Consider the following 20,868-nt stretch of genomic DNA (forward strand, 5'->3'; position numbering starts at 1 on the left):
AATGTTTTCTGAAGATGATTTACTTGACTTCCCTTTTGAGTAGTTGTTTGATTTTTCATTACTGGCATATGGCGCTTTATGGAGTTTATATTTTCGCTCAATAATTATTGTTGCATGTCTAGCTTCTTCAATGGTTTGGGGTTTATATAGTTTATATAATCCTTAAGCCCACATCGATACATTTTTAGCAACTCTTCGTCTCAGCATCCCCTATGCCTTATAGCTAATACATCCCACTCGTGGGTGTATTCGCTTACCGATCCTTTCTGTTTGAGGTGAACAAATTTTTTGTAAACACCGTCTACTTCTTCGCCATGAACCATTTTAGCAGGGCGTTTTTTAAATTTTCCCAATTGAATGAGTGAGTTGCACATTTGTTGGACCACCATAGGAACCAATCATATGCTTCCACTTCTAGGTTGTTGGATGCGGTCATGACCTTCTCTTGTTCACCTATTGGCAGGTTTGCTCTGAAAATGGCATCCATTTTATTTACCCATACAATGGCACCTTTATGGTCCTTACCATCGTACTTAGGTAATTCTCTTTTAATTTTAAGGTAGTCTCTATTGAGAAACTTTGCATGGTAATAAGTTCCTTCAAACTGTATATGCAGTACTCGTGGCTTTTTGTGCATCAACAGAAATTCATGACTTGGAAAAATTTTGCCTTCCGGAGTCTTTGGACTTTGCGTGGTCGAGGGATTAAAAGGTGGATTGGCTCTTCCCATAAATTGGCTCATCATTCTCTTCAATTCTTTAATATTATCTACCATTTGGTCTTGATTACTAACTATCTTCTCGACATTGTCAAGGCGCTACGCATCTTATCGAGTTCTTGGAATTTTTTGAATTTGCATCGTCACTGCTACTCCCCATTTTGTTCTTCTTTTCAAAGTAGACCTAGTTTTTTTTTAAATAAATAATATCTATATATATATATATATATATAATTTGATTAATTAAATTTAGTTTGTAATATAACTATAATGTAAAGAGCCCAACTATATACCGTTCATGGTGTATTAAATGTAATATATATATATCGATCATATAACTATAATGTAAAAATCCCGACTATATACTGTTCACGGTGTGTTAAACGTAATATATATATCGACCACGAATGCTCTGGTGTATCGAACCAATAATAAAGACCAAGGTGTATTAACACAATTCTTATATATATATATATATATATATATATATATATATATATCGATTCAATTACCATAGACCGAGCCATGTATGAATCGAGGTTGGGATCACACCTCACACCCGTTGACCTTTCGATCGAGGCTACGATGCTTCACAGCGGGGGGCGAAAACGTTTTTAGTGTGTTAGTCTCTCAGAACGGCGATTGTCAAACAGCGGCCCTATTGCAATATGCCAAGTGTTTAGAATAGTGACACGGGTTTGGAATAGTGACTTGGATTGGACTACACAAAGGACTGTATGCAAGGTGAGGCACAACGAACGTATGCGACTGTGGGGAACAATGGATTGTGTGGGCAGCGGAACAGTGGGTACACAGGGGCAGAGGACGAAGTGACAGCACAGGGGGGGATTAGTAGCTTTGATACCACTGGAACAAGAATTTTTCTATTGACTTATATTCGCAACTGAATTTTCATTTGTCTGTAAGACAATATAAAATATTTATTCGATAATCGATGATGGTTGTACAAGGACAGGGTGGTTCTCCTTAATAGGAGTTGACTCGCCACAAGCCCAAAAGACACGTCCCTTTGGACTAATGCCTCCCCAAAACTAATTGATTAACTTAGCTTTATTTAAATTATTTACTAATTATGAATTGATATTTATTTATTATTATTTTAATAATTATCATTTATTTTATATATACATGTATAGTTATGAATATTTAATTCATAACAATCCTAATATTAAGGAATCAAACAAGGATGCTCCTGAAGAAGAAGTTGAAGCAATAAGTGCAATCGAATTTCAAAATGTTGTCAGGGTTACAATGGAACTCAAGAGTGAAAAGGAAAGGGCTAAATTTATGGAAGAAGAACTGAAGATAGCAAGAGAACATGTCAAAAGACTTAATAAGAAGAATGAAGAATCCGAGGAAATTATTAGCAGTCTTAGAATCCAGTTAGAAGAAGCCAAGAAAGGTTGAAGAATCTGAGGATCATACACTCAAAAAAGAAGTTGCTCTATTGAAACTCCAAGTGCAGGAAGTAGAGCAGAAAGAGAAAGATCTGGCAAGTCAATTAAAGGAATCTGGTAAAAGGTACATATCTAAAGTTGATGAAAAGCAAAAGAAATTGGATATAACTATTGCAAAAATAGACAGGCTCAGGAAAGAAATTGGAAGGCAGAAGGAACAAATACAAGTTCTTAACAAAGAGAAGAAAAGGGCATATATCTAGTGTATCTTATTGGCACTTGAGATATTTGGCACTTTGTCTTGTATAAGATTGTCTCTTCATTTCATTAAGTACTCTTGCCATAAAGTTAATCATTACTAAGTCATTGAGTCTTAAACGATCTTACCTCAAGACTACTCACTCATCCCTTTGCTAATCGCACCTTCATCTCTTTTAATCATAATAACATTTTCCTTTGAAGCAGTTTTCCATCATGTACTTGGTCCTAAATTTCTTAGCAAGATAGTTGACTCCACAAGGCACCGGTATCAATTGTATAAACTGAATCATTTAAGTCTTGCTAGATCTAAACAAGCATTTGATCGCTCAATTGTGTCTCCCAGCCTGGTTGGTTCCCAACTAGCCCTCCTTCATTTCATTTCCGTAGGGTCCACCCCCCTTAGTCTGTTGTAGGGGGACAACTTAAACAGAGAGATTGGGAATGAGAGTGATAGCCCTCGATCTGAATCGTTGTCAGGTTGACTAGACATTTTGTGCGACAACATTTTTTGGCACCGGTGTCGGGGATCGAACTTATTCTATCCTTGGTCCCCACGACATTTTTCTAATCATCTCATCTTTTCCGCCATTCATTAACCCGTCAAGCAGCACAACATTTTTTGGTGTCGTTGCCCGGGACAGAGTTTTTCTATCCTTGGTCCTCACGACATTTTTCTAATCATCTCATCTTTTCCGCCATTCATTAACCCGTCAAGCAACACAACATTTTTTGGCGCCGTTGTCGGGGACAGAGTTTTTCTATCCTTAGTCCTCACGACATTTTTCTAATCATCTCATCTTTTCCGACATTAATTAATCCGTCAAGCAGCACAACATTTTTTGGCATCGTTGCCGAGGACAGAGTTTTTCTATCCTTGGTCCTCACGACATTTTTCTAATCATTTAATCTTTTCCGCCATTCATTAGCCCGTCAAGCGACACAACATTTTTTGGCGTCGTCGTCAGGGATATTTTATTCTTAATGTTTCAATGGCATTTCCTCATCATTCTTCTCATTTCTCATCTCTCATTCGAGTCGGAAAAGCTTACACTTCTTGGCATTGCCACCAAGGACCAATTTATTGGACTTTGGCTTTACGACCTTTCATCTCATTTTTCTAGCATCCTTTCGTCTCTTCATTTCTCACCATCCTAACTCTCGTCATCTAATCCTTTCATCTTCATTTTCTGCACCTGGACATTTTGGTTGATTTCTTGTTTGGGTTGCAGCACCACTTATTCGTTCATTTCATCCCAGACAAGGAGCCCTCCCTGGATATCCATTTGCCTCCATCCACTAATTTTTCAGTTTCACCTTTGGAAACTTTGAGAGAGATTCATGCTCAAGTGGTGACTCCACTTCTTCCATTTCTTACAAGAATTTCTATAGGAACCTCGCTTCTTGTAGATGTTTTGATTTTCTTGAGCAAGGATCTCTCTCTCTCTGATATCCATTTGGCCCATCTTTTTCCTGTTAAACAAATCATCATGGACTTTGACTTGTTTGCTCCTTGTGATTTTACTAATATTCAAAGAGCTCACATAGTTATTCTTATGTTTTGGGTGAAGCCATCGATGAATTTCCTCCTTTTCAAGGTAACAATGCTTTTATTGCCGAAACTCACCTTCAGAATGTTAGCCTCTGTATAAGCAAGTGTTGCCCATATTCTAAATATGAAGATGTGAAGATGAATATTTTCGTTCTCACCTTATCTGGAGATGCTTTAGATTGGTTTATTAACGGCCCTGATAACACTTTTGATTCTCTACAATTAATCATTGATGCCTTTAAAGATAGATATGGAGATAAAGAAAAGGTCAAAGCGAACGCTGAAGTAAAGGAAGCTATAGAAGTTGAAAATAATTTCAAGGAGTTAATTCAAATGGTTAAAGACATACAGTTAAATCCTAAGTCACCTGACACAGGGATTCGGGATTCGTAGGATACAGGGATTCGAGTGTCGGATTCGGACACGTTGACCCCCTGGAACAGGACACATAGGATTCGTTATATATTATTTTATTAAAATATATATATATATTTAAAATAAAAATAATATATATATATATATATTAAAAATTAGATATTTCTTACACAAATTCTAATTAATGATACAAATTCATTGATTTCAAACATAGATCTTCATTTATAGCATGCATAGTACATACAAAATTCAAATACATGTCAGTGGTAACATCAATCACGATTCATAAATGAAAGACAACTTACAACTACAAGATAGTAAGATAAAGACACTGACAGCTGTTGTTTTCTCATTAAGTCATCAAATCAAAATGTGTTACATAGGTAGTGCTGGTGCAATGCCAATGGCAAATAGAAATAGAAAGTATAAAACAACTATAGGTATACAAGCCTCAAGGCAATAGGTAGCGCATGACTTATGAGTCATCAATCCTCAAAGTCATCATCAGAATCAGCATCAATGTCCTCATCATCATGGTCACCACTGCTCTCCTACGCATCCCCCTCCTCCCCTGTATCCATCAATGTTGCACACATCGCGATCGGGATTTAATCGGCGCCGGGAAAAAATCGGAAAAATCGTTAAAATCGGGAAAAAATCGGGAAAAAATCGGAAAAAATCGTTTGGCACAAAAATATTCATTTTTTTTCATTTTTTTTCAATTTTTTTAATATCTAAACCATCTACAACATAAAATAAATACATTGACACATAAATATGATAAAAAAACTAATATATAAGATGTTCAATATCATTTCTAGCGCTAAAATCACACATAACATTGAATCATGTCCTGAATAGTAAGTCCTGAGTCCCAAGTCCAACTCAGCCTCAAAATATCAACAAAAAATATGATAATGTATCTCATCATGTCATAATGTCATATACAATAAAATGAAAGTCTAATCCTATTGATTTCCTCTGCCCCTCTTGCGAGAATATGGCACAGCTTTCTCTTTCCCTCTAGATGTAGAAGCTGGTGCCTGTGGTGGTGGAAATGGCAGTGGAGTCTGACGTGCTCTAGAAGCTGAAGAACTAGTAGTAGCAGCTACAAGAGGCTGAGGTGGACGGAGACCACGTCCTCTACTGGTGGTAGTGGTAGCCCGGGTAGCCCGGATAGGCGGTGTCACCTCCTCCTCCTGCTCCTCCAACTCCTCCTCCTCCTGCTCCTGCTCCTGCTCCTGCTCCTCCTCCTCCTCCTCCTCCTCCCCCTCCTCCTCCCCCTCATCCTGCACTAACCAATCCTCAGTGGGATCCATGAGAGGCCTCTCGGTCTCAACCCTCCATTCAGCAGTGGTGTCAATCCCATCCAATGAGATGGCTTCCGTATCAGGTGTCTTCTCTAGTTGTTTCACCCACAATCGAAGATTGTAGTAGACATAGACCATGTCATTAAGTCTATGGGACTCCAACCTGTACAAAGTTCATGAAATAATAAATTAATAATTAATATTATAAAAAAAATATTGTTTAAAACTTTAATGAATTCAAAAATTTATTTGGAAATTTGCAATATTTTAAATGTTTAAGTGTTAACCTATTGCGCTTCTTGTTGTGTATTTTTTCAAATACACTCCAATTGCGCTCACATCCCGAGGAGCTGCATGTTTGGCTGAGGATGCGCACGGCAAGATTTTGCAAAAGGGGTACTCTGCCACCATACATCTTCCACCATGCGTCTACAACAAAATTACAAAGAAAATTTTAAATAAACATAAGAAAAAAATGGAATTTGAAGAAACAATGAAATTTGAAACAAAGTTACAAAGTACATACTACAAACTAAAAAATACCTGGGATTTTAACCGTCCTATCATTGATAGCCATCTCAAAGCCAAATGTGCCACCTGACAACTTATATTGCTCAATTTGTCTAGAGACCTCCATACGTTCTTCTGGAGTTTTCACCATCTTCTGGACACAGGTTAATAATCCTTCCACGACCTCAACATCAAAATTAAACCCACATGCATAAGAAAATGCAGGGTTCAGGAAAAGGCCAGCAGCATGAATGGGACGATGGAGTGTGTTGTTCCATCGCTCATCAATGACCTTCCATAGAAGGAGTTGTCTCTGGAACCCATCATCTCCCTTGTCATCATAGTAGGACCGAATGGCTTCTTTGGCCCTATCCATGGCTTCATACAAATAGCCCATTGCGGGCTTCTCACCATCTACCAACCGAAGAACCTTTACCAAAGGTTCTGTGACAGCGCACACCTCCTGCACTCCCGCCCAGAAGTCTTCTTGGTATGAAACAAGTCTGCAGACGGCCTCTCCTTCTGGTTTGCGGCTCATTGGCGAAGAACGCCACTCCTCTGAAACAAACATTCTCTTCAAATCCCACATAGAATTCAAGAGGGATTGAAGAGATATGAAACTCGTCGCAAACCGTGTAATGGCGGGGCGCACCAACTCTTTGTTGTTGGTGCATTTTCTCATCAAGCTAAGCACAGATGTGTGATTGTAAATAAATTTTGTGATGGTTTTTGATGAGTCAACAGCCTCTTTGACAAAGGGAATTTTCCCTATGTCCTCTAACATCAAATCAATACAATGGGCAGCACAAGGTGTCCAAAATAAAGTAGGATGCCTGTCCATAAGCAATCTACCAGCAGCAACATAATTTGCAGCGTTGTCCGTTATGACTTGGACAACATTTTCTGCACCCACCTCCAAAATAAACACATCCAGCAAATCACATAAATTTTTTGCATCTTTGATTTGATGAGTTGCATCAACAGATTTGATAAACATAGTCCCCAAGGGACAACTAACCAAGAAGTTTATAAGGGTTCTCCCCTTTTGGTCAGTCCAACCATCTGACATAACAGTGCATCCTGTTTGTGCCCATGATGCCCTAAAATCCTCCAATCTTTGGGTGCAATCACGCTTTTCATCTTGAAGAAGCCGGCCTCTGAAATCATGAAGAGAAGGGAGTTTGTACCCCGGGCCAACACTGGCAACAGCATCAAGAGTAGGTTGGAAAAATGGATTATTCCTTATAATGCTGAAAGGAATATCACTCCAGAGGAGAAATTTTGTCATCAACTTGTCAGCTTTTTCTTTTTCAGTTCTTTTCATCATTGAACCGATAGTTGGTTGTGAACCAGGTGTGGTTCGAGGAACAAAATATGATGATGCAGCAAACGGATTGACTGACGCTGCAGTAGAACCTGTGCCACTTGGCCCACTTCCTTCAACTGACCTTCTTAGTTGCCTTTTGAGTTCTTCTTTGGCGTCTCTAGTGTGCTCTAATTCTCCCAATGCTCTCATGGCTTTTTGGATAATTTCAGCATTTGTCTTTAGACAGGGCCCCACATCACGTCCAGGGATTTGTGCAAGGTGGAACTTCAACCTGTACACCCCCCCGAATATTTCCTTTCCACACAACTTGCAAATCAAGTTTTGTCTATCATTCGGAGTTTTAGGGTCACCATATTCCCAGAAAGGATCCAATTTCCTTGGCATGTTTGTTTTTGAATTTTGAATTTGCAAACCTATGGAAAAATAAGGATTAGGAAATAGGAATTTAGGATTACATAAATGATAATAGTAAATAGTAAATACAAATTACAATTTAGCATTTGCAAAATTACAAGCTAATTATTTCCAAAATCCCAATTTGAATTTCTAAACCCAAAAAACAATGAAAAATCAAAAAAAATAAACAATGTTTAAAGAAAATGAGAAAATAAAAATCAAAAATTGGTTCTCATAGTCATAACAAATAACCCATCCCAAATCAATGAAAAATTTCTAAAAATTCTTTAAAAACAATGAAAAACAAAGTTTTTAGAGAACCAAAACAAAAAAAAATTAATCTACATACCTGGTTTATGGACAAATTCGCGATCTTGGCTTGGATTCCTCCTAAAATCGGCTCCCACAAGCGACGGCAACCCTCTCCCTCCCTTCTTCTCCTTCTCCTCCTTCTCCTCCGCGGCGGACTGCTGAATGAATAAACAAAAAATCGATTTTACATATAAAACCCCCGCTGCCCGCGCCTCCCGCGATTTTTTCCTTAAAAATCGTTAAAAAAAATTTCCGCCGATTTTTTGGATAAAAATCGCGATTTGAATCGGCATTTTGAAAAAATCGCGATTTTCCGATTTTATCGCGATTAAATCGCGATGTGTGCAACACTGGTATCCATAGTCGCCTCTACATCTGCTGGTGTGGAGGATGACCCCTCTAAAATATCATCGTCGTCAAATCTAACAGTCTCTAACACTGGATCATTGAGATCCATGTTGGCCAATGCCAACTCAACACTGTTGTCCAGACCCATATCATCAGGAAAGACATCCTACATCTTTGTCTTTCCCCTCAACCACTCTTCCCTCTGCCTGTAAATAAGACGAAGGTTGGTGTGCACATACACCATTGTCTCTGCCCTGGACTACTCAAGCCTGCTCTTCTTCACACTCTACAAATTCCCATATGTGCTCCAATTCCTCTAGCAATAAGAGGATGAAGTCACCTGAGAGAGGAGCCTCATGGCTAACTATTGAAGAGGAGGGCTTGTTGCCCCATGATTTGCCCACCAAGAATAGGGCTTCTTAGCCCCCCTGTCTCTAATCACATCATATCCTGCAAATCGACCAGTGCCAGTGGAAAACTCTGCAAAGGCATCCTCCACCACATCAAGCAATGCTCTATCCTGAAAAACCCGACTAAATGCATCTTTCCTCCCCTGTGAGATTTCACCATCCATGTGACGACAGAATCTGCGGGAAGATCCACCATTCCGCCACTCATGGCTGTAGTATTTTGGGTTCAATGAGGAGCCAAACAATGTAAAGGTGTACAATTCTTGTCCCATCTGCTGACAAGAATATCCTATATAGTACCACAGAAGGCCTCTGGTGATGTCTCATACTCGGGGCACTCACTCTGTAGAATAATGCTCCTCACAGACTCACTCAAGGAATCCCATCCCTCATAACCTCTCCTAGGATGGGTTTGTTTGTATCTACAAATCGACGCAAAGAAACGATAGGGTCCATGATCTGAATAATTAGATCTACCCTCTTCCACCAAGCATCATCTAGCACTGTGTCCTTCACTCTTTTAGAAGCTACTTGATCTGTCTTTCTCCAAAAAGACCAAAACTCAGAAATAACCATGGACCCAAGAGCGGTCTTGACCTCCCTCAACCTCTTCAACATCATCAATGAAGAGGCAAACTGTGTATCAGCAATATTCAACAATGATAGATTGGTGTACTCCTTGTAGATAGTGAGGGCATTTGTATGATTTTGCACAAAGTTACGGATATGTCATGCATCCTCAATAATGTTACCAATCCAAAGCACATCAGAAGCAATGGATTTCAGTGTTATTTAGCTTCCACAATCATGCCAGTAGCCTTGCAAACAGGTGCATTATCTGCAATGATTTGCACACAAGAATCAACACCTACATCTTCAATAACTTTAATTAATAACTCACCAATAAATTGTGCATCCTTGTATTCTCCAAGTGTATCCATTGCTTTCAAGAAAATTGGACCATTCAAGGAAGACACCATGAAGTTGATGATTGGGTGTCGTCCTGGATCTGTCCATCCATCAGAAACAATGCTAACCCCAAATGTTGGCCATGATGCTACAATAGGTTCAAGCATTTTTTGCACCTCTTTTTTTTCCTTCGTCAACAATGTGGTTCTAAGCTTCTCTGAACCAGGAGGCACATACCATGATGGAGACCCGTGAGTTAGAGCTCGACACATCTCAATAAATAGAGGTGAACATGCAACATTAAATGATATGAAGTTTTGATAGAAAAGGAAGGCAATGGTGAGATCAAGCTCTTCCCATTTCTCTTTTTGAAAAATCTTGTCCATTGGACCAAGTGTAATTGTTCTTCCTTTTGCTGCTTGTCCCCCAATGGAACTCTCAAATGGAAATTTGGTGGTGCCTTTCCTCAAATATGGAAGGGGGTCTTCGTTCTTGGTTTTTCTTGATTTTGCAGCTACATTTTCCATACCAACAGTGGACTCTTTTTCCATTTCTTTCCTCTTTTGTAAAGGAACAGCTTTACAAGCTCCAATTCCACAACCTGGTAAAGCCAACAAATAGCCTTTCACATGGAAATATGTGCTTTTGAAAGAAATGTGACAAAAGTTGCATCTCCATTGCACATTGCCTCCTCCCTTCCCCTTGGTGCTTGTCCCATCCTCTCTTGTGACATATTTCCACAAGGGATATTTCTCAATGTTGTCTTTAGGTCCTCCTCTTCCCTCAACATTACTTGCAGCAGACTCTGATGATATTGGGGGACGAGGGGCATCTCCAATGGAGACATTCTTCCCCTTCCTTTGCCCCCTAACTATTGCTTTTGATTGAGCCATGAATACTGTAAAAAAAAATAAACAAAACATGCATAAATTTGTAAAAAAAAATCATATCCAAACTGCTGTAATAGAAATGCAAAAAAATAGAGCTGAAATGCACTTACCTGGTGCTTGAATCTCCTTGTCGAACACTCCACACCCTTAGCTCCTTGCCCACAGCTCAAAGTATGCAAATTTGAAAGAGAAATATGGTGAAAAACATAAGGAACAACGCTTTTTTTAAGCGTGCGGGTTTCATTTTAGGGGATTCAAATCCCAGAATCGAGACACAATGTGTCCTAATGGGATTCGTACAAATCCCGTTAGGACACGTCGTGTCCCCTTTTGGGATTCAAATCCCCAGCGAATCGTGTCTGATTCGCAAGATTCGGACACGTGGAGGGTTTCTAACGAATCCGGTTACTTAGGTTAAATCAGGCTCAAGTAATCAAGAACACAGTATTTAATCAGGCTCAACTTATTAAAGATATGGAACTTAATCAAACAAGATTAATAGCTGATCATGCCAGGGAAATCAATTTTATGCAAAGCAAGTTATTAGCCCTAGAGGAAAAGATGACGATCATGGAATTCAATCATTCAAATCAAGTGACTGTCATGAAAGCAAGTTATCAAGAAGAAATAAGTTCGATTCAGAACAAATTGTCAACTATGGATGAAGAAATGACCATCATGAGATTCAATTATAATAATCAGTTAGCTACCATGCAAGCAAATCATAAGAAAGAGATAAACTATATGCAAAACTGCTTCATGGGCATGAAAGCAAAGAATGATAAAATTATAAAGGACATGGAAGCTGGTCAAATATGTCTTCAGAATAGGTTATTGACCATGGAGGAAAACCATGCCAAGGAAATCAGTGCTATGAAGGTTGAACACTCTAACCAGATGGATGCCATAAAAATGGAAAAGATACAGGTACAAAAATTTCAGCATCGGTTAGAGGATGAAAGAAACAAGAAAACGTCAACAAATCATAACCCTCCCTATCTGCTGCAACAAGCTCCATCTTATTATGAGGAGGTCATTTGTTCCATTGAAAAGTGGCTAATTAAAGGTGACCCGGATAAAATGGAAATTTATAAGAATCAGGTTGATGCTTACATGGTTGATCCACCAGTCATAACAGATCAAGTTCATAGAGAAGCGCAACTCACAAAAGTCTTGAACATTCCAAATTTTCCATATAAACGTTTTTTGGATCAAGAAGGAAGTTATGTGTTGACCACATCATCATCAACATCACAGCCTACCACAAAGAAAAAGTGCAAGAGAAATAGAATGAGAAAGCGGTTTGATCCATCTGATGGGCGAGAGCAGCTTGATTTTCGGATAGGAAAAAGTCTTACTGTGTGCAAGGATTGGACATGGCACATCCGAGAAACAGCCAACAGATGTGCCTGAAAGCAAGAAAATGCTCAGTATGCACTATATTGAACGCATCTGATGCCATGGTGCATCTTTGTATTGTATTTCTAACCTTATACCCTATTATTTCAGTATTTCATTTTGTAGTTAGATTTGTGTTTTTCACATTATTAGGATAGTTAATAAATGAAGAGCTTATATATTTCCTATGCGTAAAGTTATATGATGATTTTTGGATGGACGCTACTTATGTTATATTGTGTGTTGCGTGGATGCAGATTCTGGATTCTCACATTCTTCCAGTGCAACAATGTGTCCCCTAGTAGAGCCAGGTGTTGACCACTACGTGTCAATGACCCATAGCAGTACACCCCCGTTTTCGCAAAAGGGATAGCACTTGATCGATGTGTCTATGTCATCCAGCTATCATCATCATCTTGATCATCATATTATAATGTAAACCCATTATGCATGTATATGAAGTAAATAATCTCAGCAGAACTGTGTCGTGCATGTAACAACCTAGGTAAAGTTATCTTTCTAGTGACGATCCCCATAATGGAAGGTTTTTTGTCTCACCAATCCATTCTCGGATGGTCGGCAGATTTTTCCCCTCCAGTCTTACCCCAAAGCTGGAATGGATTTTGTCGCTAGGATCTTAGGCGAGTCCTAGTGTTCTAGATCGACTCTATGTAAAAGTAATTTGGGAATAATCATAACTATTTGGTTAGGTTATTTTATTACAAATTGTTTGGTCTGCTAGATTATATTTGTGTCGCAGAAATGGGTAGTTTGTGAGGGTCTATTACAAATAGGTTTTCCCCCTTATGATGTAAAAAAATATGAAAATCATGATGTAAAGTGTCTTCAGAGTTGAAAAAATAGTTTATCGCCTCATAAGTTAATTAATTAAATTTTCTGGCCAAAAATTAATTAAAATCCTAAGCCAAAAATTTAATTAATTCTAGGTCTCAAATAAATTTAAATTCTACAAAGGCAAAATTCACCAATCCTAAAAAATTAAATTTTAAAAGGTCCCAGAACTAAGGTAAATTAATTATTTTGCCAAATTTTAAACCTTTGATCCCTAAGAGTTAAGTCGAAGTCAATTTTTTGGCAAAATTAACTCAAAATTTTTATTTTTGAATTAATTAAAATGTATTTAAAGAAAAATTTCGAATTTCCCCAAATATTTAAATATTTCGACGGATGAGATTAAAAGAAATTTTAATCTTCATCAACGGTTGAGATTGCTTTGACGAGGATCACTCGAACTAGTCGTTGGAGCATTTAACTTTCAGTAGGAAGTCATTTATCAGTCGACTCATCCGACCTTTGAATCGTGTGCTTAGCAAGAAGTTCTTGTGTAATCTTTTTATAGATAATAAAGATAGACTTTGGGGTTAAATTTTGTTGGTGTTACTCATCATGGGAACACTGTAAGGTGTTTTATTTTCTCTATTTTTGTACATATTGAGTTTTGGATTTTTCTCTTTTCACTTGTGCAGCAATAGATCTGAGAAATTAGCCAAGAAAATCTTCAGATCTGAGCCAGATCTAAACCTTGGGGGCAAGATCTGGGCTGAAAGATTGTTTGCAGGAATAGATCTGAGAAATCATCCGAGGAAATTTTCAGATCTGAGATTTTTTCAAGGAGATATGGAAGTTTTGAGACAGATCTAAAGGGCAAGATCTTGTCCCAAATATTTTTGCAGGGCCAACCATTAAAAATTTTGCAACAAATTTGAAGATCTAAAGCAAAATATTTTTTTTCAGAAAAAGAGTTTCAAGTTTTAGGGCTCCTGAGCCCAGATCTGCCTTCTCCTAGCCTAACTCTAGCCTTATTGGGTCTAGTGCTAGCCCTCATTGGCCCTAGATTCCCCTTGCTCCATTTCTAATCTGAACATTTAATTTTCTGAAGCTGATCATTGTTGATTTTTTGCAGAAGAATTGGTAAAAAATTTTGTTTCAGGTATTGGAATTTGTTTTGGCAACTTGGACAAGTGATCTTCAAGGCCTAGGGCCTAAGTGTTTGATCTCTAAACCCTCCTTTTCCTCATTGTTTGTTACGGCAATCATATACCTTTTCTAATGGTGGAAAAATTTCATGTGGGTTAGCCTAAAATCAGTTCCTAAATTTTCTAATACATTAAGGAATTAATTTCTTGAATTGGGAATCCATCATTAAGCCTATTTCATATTTTAATTGTTGACTGTAATAAGTATATCAAATCTGATGTAATTCTGGAAATCACATCATAACAAGCTGAAATTTTTTTATAATTCATGTGAGCAAGTTAGGAAAATTTTCGGTAAATTTTTGGTATAAATATAGCATTGATAGCTTATTGTTTTCATTGTCATATTGTTGTTATCATAACATTTGTTTGTTGTTGTCCTAAACAATTCACTGTTGTCCTAAAAAATAATTCTCTGAAAGTTAGGAGTTTTAATATTGTTGTGGAAGTAATTGTCATAAGAATCTAGAAGGGTGATCTTCTTGATTGCAGCAAACATTTCCCTGCTGTCATAAAGTCTTTTTTGCTGCTCTTTTTTATCACTGAAACATATTGGCTGCCATAGATTAAATTCTGAAATTTCAAGTGATTTGAGTTCATAACACAATTTAGAATTTGTTTGACATGTTTGGCTTAGTTTGGCATTTTAATTTTACTGTTGTCATTAGAGAATTTGTTGTTGTCCTAAATCTAATCTTTGAAAATAAGTGCTTTTGGATGACTGTTTGCATAAGTTCAGGTCAACAAATTTTTGGTACAATTATTGGCAATAAAATCCAAATTTAAACTCCTATTTTCTAAGTTTCTGAATCACACACACACAAGCTCATTGCCTAAAGGAAATTCATTTCACACAGTTGAAACATACAAGTCTAATATTTCAAATTGCCCGAAGGCTTTCTTGTTGGGTGATTGAAATTTATTGAGCTAAGTATCATTGAAAAGGCTTGCATTCGATTTGGATCTAATAGAAAACTTGGGCTACTTGAATATCTCTTAAGTACTTTTGGAATTTTCAAGTAATTGTGATTGAAGCATAAATTGGATAAATGCTCTCGTTCTCTTTCTTGACATTAATATCATTATTGGCTTGTGGTTATTATAATTTTTTTGGCGTATTAGTGATCTTTCTTTAAGAGCATATATCTTGTGTATCTTATTGGAACTTGTGATATTTGGCACTTTGTCTTGTATAAGATTGTCTCTTCATTTCATTAAGTATTCTTGTCATAAAGTGAATCAATACTAAGTACTTGAGTCTTAAACGAACTTACCTCAAGACTACTCACTCATCCCTTTGTTAATCGCATCTTGCATCTCTTTTCATCATAATAACATTTTCCTTAGAAGCAGTTGTCCATCATGTACTTGGTCCTAAATTTCTTAGCAAGATAGTTGATTCCACAAGGCAGTGGTATCAATTGTATAAATCGAATCATTTAAGTCTTGCTAGATCTAAACAAGTATTTGGTCACTCAACTGTGTCTCCCGGCCTGGTTGGTTCCCAACTAGTCTTCCTTCATTTCATTTCCATAGGGTCCACCACCCTTAGTCTGCTGTAAGGAGAAAACTTAAATACAAAGATTGGGGATCAGAGTGACAGCCCCCGATCTAAGTCGTCGTGGTGCCTAGACATTTTGTGCGACAACATTTTTTGGCCTCAGTGTCAGGGATCGAACTTATTCTATCCTTGGTCCTCACGTTCGCCATTCATTAACCCGTCAAATGGCACAACATTTTTTGGCGCCGTTGTCGGGGACAGAGTTTTTCTATCCTTGGTCCTCACGACATTTTTCTAATCATCTAATTTTTTCCGCAATTCATTAGCTCGTCAAGAGGCATAACATTATTTTGCGGCGTTGTCGGGGATATTGTTAAAATTGGAAACTAGGGCCAAACTCCATGTGGGTCATCATATTTATGACAGCTGATATTTTTCTTGAATACCTCTCATCGAGAGGTGTAAGATTGATCTAAAGATCATCCAATTCCGATAAGTATTCATGGAGTTATGAATTTATTTGCATTATAAGACAATTCGTCAAGGTCGGTCAGCGACCAAATAAACCCTACAAGTGCTCAAAGTTTTAGTATAAATAGAGGTGGCCTTCAAGACATTTCAAAACACTTGGGATCTCTTCCTCTCTCTACTTGTCTTTTGGCTTTAGTAGGAGGAGAGATCCTAAAGAATAATGTTGCCCTGATCCAGAGAGCAGAAAAGCCGGAAAAGCCGGAACTGCCGGAAAAGCTGAAAAAGCCGGAAAAGCCGAAACTATCAGAAAAGCCAAAACTGCCGGAAATGCCGGAAAAGCCAGAATTGCCGGAAAAGCTGGAACTATGATGTTAAAATTGGCAACTAGGGCTAAACTCCAAGTGGGTCATCTTATTTATGGCAATTGATATTTTTCTTGGATCCCTCTCATCGAGAGGTGTAGGATTGATCTAAAGATCATCCAATACCGATAAGCATTCATAGAGTTTTGAATTTATTTGCGTTATAAGACAATTTGTCAAGGTCGGCCAGCAACCAAATAAACCCCACATGTGCTCAACGTTTTACATAAATAGAGGTCGCCTTCAAGTCATTTCAACACACTTGGGATCTCCTCCTCCCTTTACTTGTCTTTGGGTTTTAGTAGGACGAGAGATCGTAAAGAATAACGTTGCCCTGATCCAGAGGGCAGAAAGTCGAAACTGCCGGAAAAGCCGAAAAAGCGGAAACTACCAGAAAAGCCGGAAATGTCGGAAAAGCCGAAAGCTAGAAAAGTCGGAAAAGCTAAAACTACCGAAAAAGCTGGAACTGCCGGAAAAAACGAAACTGCCAGAAAAGCCGGAAAAGCTGAAAAAGTTGGAACTACCAGAAAAGTCGGAAAAGTTGGAACTGCCGGAACTGCCGAAAAATTCGGAACTGTCAGAAAAGGCGGAACTGTTGGGACTGCTGGGACTGCCAGAATTGCCACGAACAACCGGAACTGTCGGGAACAGCCGGAACTGCCGAAACAGCCGCAGCATCTATCTCCGAAGGAGAGCAGCATGCAAGGGACAGCTAACTAACATTGGGGCAGTTGTATGGTACTTAGCAGCAAATACACCAAGCATGCAATGTTACAGCTAGCATGCAAGGGACAACTAGCATGCAACAACAAACATGCTAAGGACAACAATCAAGCAAGGGACAACAAGCAAGCAAGGTGCAGCGAACACATAGGTCAGGATGGCAACATTGTGTAGCAATGGCACATAATACAATACAGTGATGGGTACAGTCGTGATTAATGAAGCATGATGAGATGCAGCATAGTGATTATGGGTGCAGCATGGTGCAGCACGGTGAGGTGCAACATGATGATGAAATGCAGCACAACAATAGGTGAAGGAGTCACCTTGGAGAATTAGTTGAAGCAGCATATCTTCAACTGATCTCATGTATCATCTTCTTAGAGATGATCTATGCTCTTATCTAGATAAGTCAAAGTGTTGACTTTTGTTGTAAACGTATTATCTCTCTCTCTCTGCTGAACTATTGAAGAACATATAAGAAGAATTCATCAAGGTTTTCCCCACATTGGGGTTTGTCGCTGGCTATCTGCAGTTTACTTTAATGCTGATGTGATTGCTAATCTGGCAAAGATATGGAGCTAACTGTGAAAATTGAAATAAATTGCTCTAAGCATAGAACATACCTAAAATTAAAATGGTATCAGAGCTGAGGTGAAGCCAATGCCCAAGCAAGAGTGAAAGAGAAATCATCGAAGACAGTTGGGAAAGGACAAAAGGATCAGTGGATTCCTCATCCCTCTTCAAATTCACCAAGGGTGAAGTCGAAGTAGAGAATATTATTAGAATGGCGCAGCGAAATATGGCCTACCTAAATATCACTTCATTGGAAGACCAGATCTCGGGGTGGAAGGAAAGGCAGATAACTAGTTCGGCCATTATGTGAAGGAGTGTCTGAATGGCAGGGACAAATCACTTGATGATGATAACAATCATTCCAGGGACATCTTTAATGATCAAAGGAATGACAGGTAATGCAGGTCATCAAGGAAATGAGCGACTCTTCATAGAAAGCAAGGAACCCCATGTATAAAGAATCAAATGTCGTTTCTGATAAGATGAAGCGTTATCTTGCATTGGCCCTCTCCTTCAGATTCTTTGGGAATCTGGCTTATAGATTGTAATGCTTCAAGGCAATTCATCGGATAGATGGGTGCACTCTCTAATTTGGTAGAGATGGAAACAATTGTGGGATTATACGTGGAGCCGATGCCACCTATCCCGGAAAGGGTGTAGGGAATGTTAACTCTCAATTGAATAAGGGTAACTCGATTCATTTACAGAATCTCTTTTATGTATCTGATTGCAAGAAGAACCTGGTGTCCATCTCGGAAATGGAAGTCAAAGATTTCAGGGTGGCATTCATCGATGGAAAGGTATGTGTTAAAAAATATAATTTTCAAAGATACTTTTTCTCATGGGTTCAGGGTTTGGGAATTTGTATCAAGTTGTAGGATGGTCCATTTCGGATCATGTCAATTGACATATCGCATCTATAACACCGGAGGTCTACCTATGGGGCCCTACCTGATGTGAGTCAAATGGTGATAGGGATGTTTGAATTCAAGTAGAGCATGAAGGTACATGTCTGAGATGTACCGAAGGAAAATCTTATAAGGGGACCATTCCCCTCATGCAGCAAGTCCACAGGTTTGGAACAACCCGAGGAGTTTGAGATTCATGATCAAGAATCTCATGTATACAGGTGGAAGAAAGCCCTCTATGGCTTGAAGCAAAACACCCCGGGCATAGTATGAGAGGATTGATAGCTGTCTGATGAAGCTGAGATTCACTAGGAGTGAAACCGATTCAAACCATTACCCGAAGGTTGTGGATGATAGACCTCTCATACCGACACCTTATGAGGACGACCTATTTCTGACAGGTGCAGACCCTCTCATTTGCAAAAGTAAGAGGGAGTTGGATTCTAAATGTGGAATGATAAACTGCAAGCCTGTGACTACCTCGAGGATCTTAACTTTCAGAAGTTATATGGTAGTGATGTCGAACCAGATTTGGGAAATGCCTCTAAGCTTGATAAACGCATTCGCGTTGATGTTCTTGGTGAACATCCGTCCAGAGATATGTTTTGCAGTTAGCACGGTGAGCTCATATTTGGTTGAGCCTCACTGGATTGGTGCCAAGAATCTTCTGAGATATCTTCGGAGCACAATCTCTCATGGATTGAGATACACTGCCAGAAATATGAAACTGCATGATTATTCGAATGTTGAATGGGCAGGCAGTGTGGAGGATCACTAGAGCACTTCTCAGTGCTGGTTCTCTTTAGATTCTGCTTCGATATCATGGATGAGCAGGAAGCAGAAGTCGGTTGCTCTAAGCACCGCCGAGACCGAATACATAGCTACGAGTATCATCTCGTGTGAAGCTGCATGGTTGCAGAAGCTCTTAAGTGAGTTGTTTGTACACACGATGAATACCACTGTGATTCTCTGTGACAACCAGAGGGGGATTCGATTATTGAGGAATCCAGTATTCGATGATTGCTCCAGTAGATAGACATCAGACACTGCCTTATTTGCGATATGGTAAGTCGATGAGCGAGGAGTCTCCATCGCATTGGGACTGATGTATAAGTCACAGACATTTTGTCAAAGCCCCGGGGAAAGGTCAAATCTGTGACTTTCCCGAACGACTTGGAGTCGTTGAGAGACCTTCTTATAAGGGTCCTGCATGTTGCATGCATTAAGCTCTGGGAGCTCTAGGGGGCTTGGGGTACTTACTGGAGCAACATACGACCACAGGGCGACTCACCCTCCCCTGGTGGTGCGCTATGAACAGGATGATTAGTTCTTCTGTGGGTCGGGATGATTAGTTCTCCCGTGGCAACTGTGGAACAGGATGATTAGTTCCCCTGTGGGGCGAGATGATTAGTTCTCCTGTGGAAACTGTGGAACAAGATGACTAGTTCTCCTGTGGGCCAAGATGATTTGTTCTCTGTGGCGACTATGAAACAGGGTGATTAGTTCTCCTGTGGGCTAGGATGATTTTTTCTTTGTGGCGACTGTGGAACAGCATGATTAGTTCTCCTGTGGGCCAGGATGATTAGTTCTCTGTGGCATCCACTGACAGGATGATTCGTTCTCCTTTGGACAGGATGATTAGTTCTCCTGTCGAGGCATCCTACCCATGCAGTCTAGGACTCATGGGAAGTACCTCTCATCTGATCAATGAGGAGGGAAATAAGGATAGGGACCATAGTAGTACTATCGATGGATGCATCGTTGTATCTACCGTACTCCCTATGCTAGGATGACCTCCATTGATCTGGGATCAGTATGAGTGGTTTGAAACACTCTCTTGTGACATTGGTCTGGGATCAATGAAACTGATCTCAGATCAGTATGAGTGGTTTGAGACAATCTCTCGTGACATTGATCTGGGATCAATGAAACTGATCTCGGATCAGTATGAGTGGTTTGAGACACTCTCTTGTGACATTGTTTTGGATCAATGAAACTGATCTGGGATCAGTATGAGTGGTTTGAGACACTCTCTTGTGACACTGATCTGGGATCAACGAAACTGATATGGGATCAATATGAGTGGTTTGAGACACTCTTATGATATTGATCTGGGATCAATAAAACTGACTTCGGGTCAGTAAGAGTGATGTGACACACTCTCTTCAAATGAAACTGACTTCGGGTCAGTAGAGAATG

At 39.1% G+C, this 20,868-nt stretch overlaps 2 protein-coding genes across 2 annotated transcripts in view; both read right to left on the bottom strand.

The window, feature by feature from the left end:
* LOC149201209 (uncharacterized) overlaps positions 1–20,868 on the bottom strand; it is a 272,911-nt gene that overhangs the window by 146,166 nt on the left and 105,877 nt on the right. The window lies entirely within an intron of this gene.
* LOC149201210 (uncharacterized) overlaps positions 2,167–20,868 on the bottom strand; it is a 35,268-nt gene continuing 16,566 nt past the window's right edge. The window contains exons 2-5 of the mRNA XM_089403665.1: positions 6,175–7,054; positions 5,919–6,060; positions 5,512–5,794; positions 2,167–2,250 (exon numbers count right to left, since the gene is read on the bottom strand). Of these exons, the coding sequence (XP_089259791.1) occupies positions 2,167–2,250; positions 5,512–5,794; positions 5,919–6,060; positions 6,175–7,054 (1,389 nt within the window). The remainder of the gene's footprint in view (positions 2,251–5,511; positions 5,795–5,918; positions 6,061–6,174; positions 7,055–20,868) is intronic.

Source organism: Pinus tabuliformis, chromosome 2_1, assembly GCF_031772625.1.
Source record: "Pinus tabuliformis cultivar Carrire ecotype Pingquan chromosome 2_1, CPIR1, whole genome shotgun sequence".
NCBI classification, from domain to species: domain Eukaryota; kingdom Viridiplantae; phylum Streptophyta; class Pinopsida; order Pinales; family Pinaceae; genus Pinus; species Pinus tabuliformis.